The sequence below is a fragment of the Odontesthes bonariensis genome, chromosome 7 (genome assembly GCF_027942865.1).
Source record: "Odontesthes bonariensis isolate fOdoBon6 chromosome 7, fOdoBon6.hap1, whole genome shotgun sequence".
In the NCBI taxonomy this organism is placed as follows: Eukaryota; Metazoa; Chordata; class Actinopteri; order Atheriniformes; family Atherinopsidae; genus Odontesthes; species Odontesthes bonariensis.
In genome coordinates this window covers 21233966-21244792 of record NC_134512.1, presented here as the reverse complement: position 1 = coordinate 21244792, position 10827 = coordinate 21233966, and the positions used below count along the sequence as shown (strand labels likewise).

At 41.2% G+C, this 10827-nt stretch overlaps 1 protein-coding gene across 1 annotated transcript; it reads left to right on the top strand.

The window, feature by feature from the left end:
* The first annotated feature begins 1417 nt into the window (after nt 1–1417).
* Nucleotides 1418–5612, top strand: LOC142384699 (intestinal mucin-like protein). Its single transcript, XM_075471003.1, has 17 exons — nt 1418–1559; nt 1654–1901; nt 2081–2264; nt 2345–2555; nt 2652–2827; nt 2998–3067; nt 3164–3264; nt 3360–3391; nt 3489–3666; nt 3763–3867; nt 3967–4007; nt 4135–4257; nt 4358–4456; nt 4604–4732; nt 4829–4868; nt 4962–5085; nt 5257–5612. Exons 1-17 carry the CDS (start codon nt 1418–1420, stop codon nt 5465–5467), a joined length of 2214 nt encoding a protein of 737 aa, XP_075327118.1. The 3' UTR covers nt 5468–5612.
* Nucleotides 5613–10827: the final 5215 nt, after the last annotated feature.

Below are 10827 nucleotides of genomic sequence, written 5' to 3'. Positions count from 1 at the left end.
CAACAACAACCACAAAGCCTACAACCACACCAACTACGACTATCCCAACCACAACAAGTACAACCACACCTATCACACCAACGACTACCCCAACTACAACCACACCAACTACAACTACAAAGCCGACAACCATACCTACCACACCAACTACAACTACACCAACAACCACACCAATTACATCTACCCCAACAGTGACCACAAAGAGTACAACAATGCCTACTACACCAACTATGACTACCCCAACCACAAAGCCTACAACCACCACTACCACACCAACGACTACCCCAACTAAACCAACAACAACCACAAAGCCTACAACCACACCAACTACAACTATCCCAACCACAACAACTACAACCACACCTACCACACCAACGACTACCCCAACTACAACTACACCAACAACAACCACAAAGCCTACAACCACACCAACTACCCCAACCACAACAACTAGTACAACAACACAATGTTTCTGTCTCTTTGATGGAAAGCATTATAGTCCAGGTAAGAATAGAAATTCAAATGTGACAAATTGAATGCAACTCAAACAACTTTAAATGTTGATCAGTGTTTAATCAACTGTTCTTTTTGTTTGATACATTCAGGGGATATAATATTTGATATGCATGATATTGGATCAGGCATATGTCTCACGATGATATGTTCTGATATTTGTGCAATCCATAACAAGACTGTCTTTTGCGCAACCACCCCTCCATCAACACCCACACCCACACCCACACCTTCAATACCTATATGTCCTGAATGGGATGTTGCAGTAAGTAGACTTTTATACAAATCAGAAATCAATACTATTCCTACTCTTAGAATATATCCATTCACACGTGTATATTGTAGTATGAGGGATGGTCGCCTTCAAACAGCCGATGTGTAGATGGTAAAGGAAGAACTCTGCTGACAAAGACTTGGTCGAACAAAGAAGCATTTTATTGCCAACCAGGTCTGTCTCAGAATTACAGAATGATGCATCAAATCTGGAGAGATTCTTGAAGCCCCAATGTCTGTGTCATCTCTCCTCCACTGGAGCTGCTTCTCCCCTTATGTAGTGTAAACCTTGCCCTATTTGGTGACCCTGGGTGGACTCGGTAGTCAGGTTAAAAGATATATTTGTATGTAGGTATGGCTGTCCTGGACATTCTTAACTGAGGAAATTATGCATGGGGTGTTAAGGGGTGTTTCTCCAGATGTTTATGTTTACCATTATTCATCTCCTGTCTGGACACACTGAACCTGATGTCCTTCTGAACCTCTGCTAAGTGTCAGACACGACAATATTTTAACTTGTTTATAGATGACTTGCTTGCATTTGTTAATTTGAGTATGTGAACATACAACTTTTTTCCCATACATCTTTTTCTAAAAGCAAAATGAGACCTTCTTCTTGTGCAACTGTACCATGGCAAGATGCATCGAGAACAACACAATTGAAATAATACCATACGAGTGTCCACCTCTCCAGAACATAACTTGTACCAATGGAAAGAAACCTGTTCTTGTGTATGATGAGTACCACTGCTGCCAATATTATGCATGTGACTGTAAGTTATTCTGTTCACCTATGACTTTCTCTTCTACTTTTGTTTTTTCTCTTTTTGATTACATTTGATTTTTCTTTTTTTCCATTCTTTTCAGGTGTTTGTGAAGGCTGGGGAGATCCCCATTATATCACATTCGATGGACTGTACTACAGTTACCAAGGAAACTGTACTTATGTATTGATGGAGGAGATTACACCAACACATAATCTAAAGATTTATGTTGACAACGTATATTGTGATCCCACTGAAGATGTTTCCTGTCCACGATCAATAATAATATCATATGGGCTGCAAGTTGTCACACTCATCAATCACAACCTTCTTGGAGCACCGCAGTTGGAGGTAAAACTATAAGTGGTATTTGATGTCTTAAGGTATTTTGTATATTCTGCTAAATTTTCCAGAGTACCTTCATGTTTATTACTTGAATTCCTTGAATAGCAATGCCTAAAAAATTGTATGTATTTTGTATTTGTATTTGCATTTGTTTCTATTTTATTAAATTTCTTTTAATCTTCTAGGCATTAAACAATGGAGTAAGTCTGAAACTACCTTATTCACAACAAGGTGTTAAGATCATGAGTACTGGCATTAATTTGGTGTTTGAGATTCTTCGCCTAAAAGTGGTCATTACATTTGGAATGACTGGCTTTAGTGCTACTCTTCCGTATGGGTACTTTGGCAGAAATACACAAGGTCACTGTGGTAAGAACATTTTCTCAAGTAGCCACCTTTGTAAATCCTTAGTCTGCAGTTAGACTGTAACAGGTTAACTCTTTTCTTAGGAACATGCACCAACAGCCAAGATGATGACTGCATGTTGCCAGGAGGTGAGCTGGTGGAAAGTTGTTCAGTAATGGCTGACTATTGGCCAGCCAGTGACATTTACCAACCCAACTGCCCCACGCCATCTGTGCGTCCCACAAATGTTCCTGAACCTCCGCTGGAACCAACTCCGTGCAAGCCAGATTCTATATGTGACATGCTCAAGGGCAGGTAAATTGTTTATTCCACTGATTCAGTTTGCAGCTCTCTACCAAATGTTGACATAATTCAGAGATAATAACAGCTTTATTGTTTTTTTTGTCCCAGTGTCTTTGCAGAATGTCATCCTTTCGTCTCACCAGACAATTTCTACAGAGGTTGTGTTTTTGATAGCTGCCATGTTTCCAACCCAACAGTGGAGTGCATGAGCTTGCAGACTTATGCTGCTGCCTGCGCTCAGGCAGGAGTTTGCCTCCACTGGAGGAACTACACTAAACTATGTGGTAAGCAACCCCTCAATAGTTTATTGTTAATGATGGAGTCAATAGAATTATTATTTTTTCTTTTGTGGCATTCAGCAAACAGAGAACAGACTATTGCATATAGTATTTTATGGTTGGGAATATACATTTTATAAAGACTCAACTGTGTTCTTTTTTTTCTTCACCAACAGCAAGTAATTGCCCATCAGCCAAAGTTTATAAGCCTTGTGGTCCTGCAGAACAGCCAACCTGTGAAGACAAGTAAGTTTCCACAAAAATGAAATGTTCTTATTTTGTTAATCATGATTTTTCTGGAGCAGTTCCTGAGACTATGGTCTTTATAAATGAACCCTACAGTCCCAGTGAACCAACCATGAACTTCACAACTGAGGGCTGCTTTTGCCCTGACGGAATGAAGCTCTTCAACAAAGAGTCTGGGATATGTGTTGAAAAGTGTGGTAAGTATGGTGTTTATCGAGCATGACACTTAAACAGACTTCATTTATTGAGTCACTCATGAAGTCCGACTGAGTTGTTATTCATTTTCCAACAGGATGTCTTGATCCTGAGGGCATTCCTCGCGAGGTGAGACAAGATTTCAAGTCATGCTCACTAGAAATCCCAATTCATATTGTTTACTAGCAAAAGACAATTGATTCACAATTGTGTTTTACTCTTTCAGTTTAATGAGAGGTTTGAGTACAAATGCCAGGACTGTATATGTGATGAGTCCACCAAAACCGTTATTTGTAAGCCTAAGACATGCCCAGCACCACCCATCACCAACTGCCCTGACGCAGGGTTTGTCCTTGTGAACCAAACAGATCCAGCAAATCCCTGCTGTTTCGCTTATGTTTGCCGTAAGAAATTAAACATTGAGGCAAATTTGTGTTTTAACATTTAATGATTGCTGTGTGCAGCTGAGTTCTACAATAACTGTTTCTTTATGTCTGCAGAATGTCAAATTAACACTTGCCTGGTAAGCAGCATAAACTGTCCAGTTGGATATAAGCCAGTTATCAGTGTTCCTGAGGGAAAATGCTGTCCGGAGCATACATGTGGTGAGCTCTTGAATTCAGTTTGAACCTACATTGCACTAGAAAATGACAGAAACACTTTTATGTAATTTACTTTTTTTTAAATATCTTACTCTTCCCTAGATCCTAAAAGAGTTTGCGTCCACAGAGATCTTGAATACCGGGTAAATGAGGAACAGATGATTTATTAATTGATTTGTTGCATAACCTTTTACCTTTAATGAATCCTGCTGCACATGGTTCTTTATGGCTAACATGCAAATGCAAACTGATTTTTCTTGTCTTTGTTAGCCCGGTTCGTCAGTTCCTGCAAATGAATGTCAGGATTGTACCTGTAGTAATGAGGTCGACCCAAATACTGGTCTGTTCAAAATAACCTGCGAGTTTCAGCGATGTGAAAAAAATTGTGACATGGTAAGAAAGATTAGAATCATTCACAAATACACCAGATAATGCAGCTTGCTTTTGTCTGTGTGCAGTGTGAGGGTAAACTTTACCCCCCCCCCTCTTTCAGGGCTATGAGTATGTGGAAACTGACTCAGATAAATGCTGTGGGAAGTGTGTGCAGACACACTGTGTCCTCAGTATAAATGGTACCAAGCAGCTCTTGAAGGTAAGGTGGATCATCTCTGTTGTCACTGACTCAACATTTTTTTGTTGATAAATCAAAAACACCTCAGTGTTTTAACATCTATGTGCACTGTTGCTCATGTGTGTGTGCGTGTGTGTGCTTTTCTACATCCATCTCAACGTTTTCCAGCAAGGAGAAACCTGGTCACCACCAGAGAATAAGTGTGAGCATTACTCTTGTGTTAAAATTGGTGGGACTTTAACGACAATCAGCTCACAAATTGTCTGCCCACCATTCCAGCAGAGCAACTGCCAAACTGTAAGTATCATTTTCACCATCTCAATTTGGACTCATTGTGTTTGAGGATTTAGAATTAGGAAAACTGACTTTGTTTATGTGAATTTTCTTCCTTAGGACACGATTCAGACTGCAGCCAATGGTTGCTGTAAAGTCTGTAAGTATAACATCTTCATTTCACCTTCATGACTGATGCTAAAATTAATCCAAGCTAACTGAGGTCCTTTCTTTAAAATTTTATTTAAAAAAGGCGTGGAGAAAGAGAAGGCCTGCAAGGTAGTGAACATGAAAACTCTAGTTTCACACCACGGCTGTCAGTCTGTCCAGGAGGTGGATATGCCATACTGTGAAGGCTCCTGCAACACCTTCACCAAGTAATGATGATTTCACAATCATAAAACATTTGTACAGCACTTTTTCTCCCAATTTTAGAAAGTGACATAGAAACTAAAGAGCATTTTTTCTTCTTGAGTCACAAAAATATTTAGTATAGTGTAGTTGGTGCAGATCTTGAAAGTATAAACACCTGTTTCTGCTGTTTTCAGGTACTCTGAAGCAGCAGCTGCAATGCAGCATTCCTGCTCCTGCTGTAAGGAGATGCGCTCCAGCAATCGCACTGTTGACTTGTTGTGCCTAAACGGAGAGACGGTCCCCCACACCTACATGTATGTGGAGGCGTGTGGCTGCGGCCAAACAGAGTGCACCAGATCTGCTGGACAACCTGCTCGCAGAAAGCGAAGCTTCACTCTTGTGTGATAGAACCATCCATCATCATGTGAAGTGGATGTGGAATGCAAATGTTTTTTCTTCTACTGTTATGACAATCACCACATGGCTAGAGTAATAGCCATTGTACTAAGTCTTTATCAAGAAATCAATTAAAAAGTTGCAAGTGAGATAATGTCTCATTGTCCTGTTTGTAACAGTCCAACTTTTTTAAACATTTATCACTTTTACACAAACCCAAGATGACTCTTCTGTGATCCTTCACAATGCAAGTATCACTGAACTTGGTCTCAAACTAAAGGTGTTTGGAAAAGTAAACAACAGAAATGAATAGAGACAGATTCTAGCACCCAGGAAGCTTCTTGTGAAACTGCCCTCTGGTGGAGGGTTCAAATATGTGTACAGGCAGACAAGAAAATTTTTTGGGAAAATCTTTTGACCATAATTGTAACACACATCTATAAACATTTTTCTCAAATCAAAATGACAAAAAAAAATAAAACAAAAGTACAGAATGGTGGGAGATTATTTGGGAGCAAAAGGGGTGATCATGGCTCAGGTGGTTCAGTTGACATCCTCCCATCGGAGGGTTGGCGACTCGAAAGTCAGCTCCAAGCCCACAGGTTGAATTGTCTCATCATTGGGAATGATGGAACCCCACATTGTCACTGATATGTTAATACAGATCAGCACCCTACATACCTGACAAGGTCATTTGCAACTGATACAGAAAGTTTGCTTTTCATTTCCTTATTAATTAACTAGTTTTAGAAGTATTGCTTTTAGATACCCATATCTTTGGTGTTTTTTTTTTTTTTTAAATCACAAAATGGTACATTTTCCATGTCACCACAGGCTCTATTTAATGCTTTATTGAGGCATTTTCTTTGTATGACAGCTTTTATCTCAGACTCTCTGGCCACAGCAAACAAAACCTTCACCGTTTCTGAAAGAAATGTGGGACACAACAATAAATTGATGTTGGGGTCCAAAAAGATTGTATAGTGAACGAGTTTGATAAGAAATAATATCTATCCGCTGTCTTTGTGACAAACTTACAAACTTACTTACTTGCCTTGTTACTTTGTAATGAACAAAAAAATACTTGGGGAAAGGTTACGTGTCTATGTAAGGGAGGCTTCTGGATCAGATGAACAATATTTGGCTCTGCCACGAGGCAGTTTTTGACCTTTTTCTATGTGAAAACTTTGTCTTGGGCACCAACACATTTGAAGTCAGGAGACAAATCTGCAGATTGAAACATCCAGTGAGCAGCTAAATACTGTTCATGTTTCTTTGCTATATTTCAACCATTAGATATGACGGCTTTCCAAGTCTGCTGCGCTAAAAATGTGCACAATATGAATCTATATCTCTGTACAGTATGTGACAGGGTACTTTGTCAACATGGTATTTGCAATTTCATCTTTGATGAAATAACCAAAACAACTCATTAGAAATGTCCACAATTGTTTCATATGAATGAACTCTCTTTCGAACAGCGTGTTCAGCCTGAATTATCTATGATTAACTTCCTTGTACCAATATTTTGTGAATTTTAAATGTTCTCTGTTACTCTTAATTGAGATTTGATGATATCAGAAGGTTCATTTTTATGATGTTGTTAGTCGACCAATCACAACCCTTGCAGTCTCCGTCGCCTCGACGGATAGATAGGAATTTTGGCAGACGCATGCAAGAGACGGTATGCTTCTCCATCACTATCCGTCAGCTCTCCATCCTTTCGAAGTTCTCTATCGGGCTGTCGGATACGCAAGGCAATTCACCTCCCGATCAGTAGGCTGATTGTTTACCTTCCGGCTCCGTTCCGCTCCTCATAGTGAACGATGGCGAGCGAGAGAGAAAGACTGTTGTTGATTTTGAAATGCAAATAATTTTGACCAAATGTTGACCGGCACACAGTAAACTCTTTCAAAAATGGGGGTGTTGTTGTTCTGAGAGGAAGGCGCTAAACCGTAAAAGTGATTCTGGAAATTATGTTGTTAGCCGACCAATCACAACCCTTGCAGTCTCCGTCACCTCAAAGGATAGATAGGAATTTTGGCCGACACACGCAAGCGACGGAGAGAGTCTCCGTTGACGGAGAGTTCTCTAATCAGCCTTAAGCCTTCACGCACTACTCTGTTTCGTGTCGGACTCCCTGCTCACGGCTTAGTAGGCTGATTTATGTGGATGAGGATGCAAACTTTTATGCAAACTCAGGACTCAGCTAAGTGGGAGGAAATTCCGGTAATCACCGACCTGCGTCTCCGTTCCCAACGCTGTCGGGAAAGGCACGGGGAATATGGTTCTGCATTTACGTTTTTATCGACAATTTCGTTGGATTCAGGTGTAGATATGTCGTCGCCTTCATACTCTGCATTATTCTCGCCTTCTTCGATTCCAGTTGCAGTAATTTTCTCCTCCTTTTTCCAAGTTATTTTTTTTCTTTCTCTTCTCCCTCTCAGCATTTCTCTGCAACTGCAGCCATGCTACTCACAACAGGGAAGTGGGCATGTCCTACCTGCAGCCGGCAGACGCTGATACTGTTGCTGTGTTTACTTTTGTTATGTGATAACCTATCGAATGTAGGTCACGAGCAGATTATCGAGATCGATCAAAATTTTATCGCGATCCCGATTCGAGATCGAATTATCGCCCAGCCCTACTGTAGACTGCTTTCTTTTAAAATCCTCAAAGAATGTGAAATGGAGCTCATTTGCATCGGCCATTACTGCCAGCTTGATCCCTCCTAAAAAATGTAAAACATTATTACACAACTCTCTTGTCACCTACTGTTCAATATAGTCAATGGGCCTCATGCAAGAACATTTTTGTATTTTTATTCTAAATTTCTCTCACTTTTTTCGCACGAAGGTCTCGTACGAACACGCCACGTCAGATTCAACAAACACTCTTAACTTCGGAAAAAGTGTGTAAACGACCTGCGTAAATGATGAATCACACCTGTGCGTATCTAAGTTCACGTGCACGAGGATAGTAGATTTGCATACTCCACGCCCAAAATGATACCATATAAGGCTGTGCTTCCTCTCTCCTGTGCCAGGAAGTGTTGAGTCATGAAAATGGCATCAAGGCGCAAAAAGAACAACTTTATGGGCTCTGAGACTGAAGTTCTGCTTTCAGAGATCCAGAAAGGAAAATCTGTCATTTTTAGCAGTGTCAGCAGTGGAATTACGGGACCTGCTAAAGCAAAGAAATGGGAAGCAATTATGAGTGCTATTAATTCTGTGTCACCTGTAGTTTGCAATGTCACCGAAATAAAAAATAACTGGTTTGATATGAAAATGGCTTAAAAAAAAAACGTCTCGCCATGAGCAGGCGATTGATGACTTCAACTAAAGCCGTGCAATGAGTTGTTGCCTCATCATGATGGCACTTTGATGGGGCGGTCCATGAGGGGGGTCTCCTGCCACCACACTTTCTGTTCTGCCTGGGCTGGTTCAGGTTGTAGGAGAACGTTCATGGCAATATTGCGCAAATCTGGCATGCCTTCTCTGGGCTATTTGCCCTCCGCTGTATTGAGACACACCCACCTGGCCTTCAGCTCAGTGCGCTCCACGACAGCACGGGTGCTTTGATGCGTATATGTGTCTCGTGCTCCAATTATGATTGTCAGTCCAGCCACGGGATGAAAGTCCCTCTTAATTTGTACTTGTTGGACAGCGGTGTATGGGAATCTGATGTACCATGGTTGATAAACTGATGAGAGTTTTGATGACCAAGGGGAGCGCACGACTCACAGGGGACACCCCCAGGGCCGGGGTGGGCCATTTTCTCAGTCCGGGAATTTAATTCAAATTCAGGCCACTCTGATATGGAGGAGGAATTTGAGTCCATGAAAAAAGATAAAACAAACAAAAAACAATCGATAACAATAAAAAAAAAAATTTAATAGTGAGTTGATAACCACAGTGTGCGCGCCTCTATGGAAATGCACGATATGACGGCGAGACGAAATAGGTTACAGTTGCAGAGGAGATAAGCGTGAAAGCACATTTGAAACTGTTTGTCAAAAAATGGAAAACTGGAATGTAAAGCAAGTGTTCGGTTCGTTTACACACAGCAAGCACGGGGCGTGAACGTGTCTGCATCTGCATTCGTGTTCAGTCCGAAATGGATAGAAATCAACAAGAAAACAGATTCTTCCTTTCACATCAAAGCGTCGTGCCCGCGCGGTGTCCGGATAAGTGCTCATTGCAACTTGAAAATAGAACAGTCTATTCCCTGCACGGGCGTGAGCGGGCTCAGCTCACATTATAATAAATGGGAGGGGAAGGCTTGAACATGAAACATGATGCTGATTCCCGCGGATAGAACGCGCGTGCAGACTCTCCAGTAATTAAAAAAGGCAACTAAACACCCCAACGTGCTCGCGCTGCCCCTGTCCTGCCATACTGCCCCTGTCCCTGCGCACGCGAACCATGTACAATATTTGCATACAGCCCTTCTAAATAATTATATTTATTTTAATTGCATGTTTGAGATGCATTTAATAACAAATATCAAACAACAAATGTGATCGCCCCTATTTAATATTGCGTTAGTAACCACATGTGCGCGCCTGTGGGAATGCAGGCTACAGTTGATGAGGAGATAAAGCGTGATAAAGCGTTAATTGTTCATCAGAACTGGAATGTAAATAAAGTGTTCGGTTCTTCTTTGAATATAGGAATACACTTCTAAATCATATAAATTGTGAGATTTTACATCTTTAACAACAAAAGCTGTCAGATGACAGTTGAGTTGACATTGCAAACGTTCGCCACGTTATAGCCTATTTGATCAAATTTACAACCAGGCCTACTATCCATATCTCTCAGTAACCTACCAGCTTGTCTTGAGAAGATATCTGTCAATTTGGCACATTTGGCTGCCACCTCCTGTCTTTTTTTGAGCTTAGCCCTCTCTGTTCCACCTGGCCTCTTTCTACTCTCCATCACTGACGCGCTCTGTTTCACGCCATAAAAGACGAGCCATGGGCCAAACCATCTGAAACATTTGGGAGGAGAGAATTCCCTTACATGGTAGAACCTATTTAATCTGCTGTGATGCAGCAGGCGGCTGCGCTGCAATGGTGAATTTATGCAGACTACAGTTGAATTGATATTAATGCAAGAATAAGATAAGTGACAAATATTAGTTACAACTATTTTCCCCATGGGCCAAGCAGCCCAGGTCGATGGTTTGGGCCGGGATAGGTCCCGGATAATACCATTGCCAAACCGGCATTGGACACCCCCCATCTGTCTCCAGTCTCCCTCTGAAAGGTTCCAGAGGCCAAAAATCCAAGGATGGTGAGGACCTGGGCGTGTGGTGGAATTGGGTTTGATCGGCGTGTTTTTCTCTGGAGTTGTGGCTCTAGCAAG

Bases quoted from the DNA above. Each gene is read 5' to 3' on its own strand.
- LOC142384699 (XM_075471003.1), top strand. From the start codon at position 1,418: ATGGCAAGATGCATCGAGAACAACACAATTGAAATAATACCATACGAG. The intron at 1,560-1,653 runs GTAAGTTATTCT...CATTCTTTTCAG, and splicing joins CCAATATTATGCATGTGACT to GTGTTTGTGAAGGCTGGGGA. The intron at 3,392-3,488 runs GTGAGACAAGAT...TTACTCTTTCAG, and splicing joins CTGAGGGCATTCCTCGCGAG to TTTAATGAGAGGTTTGAGTA.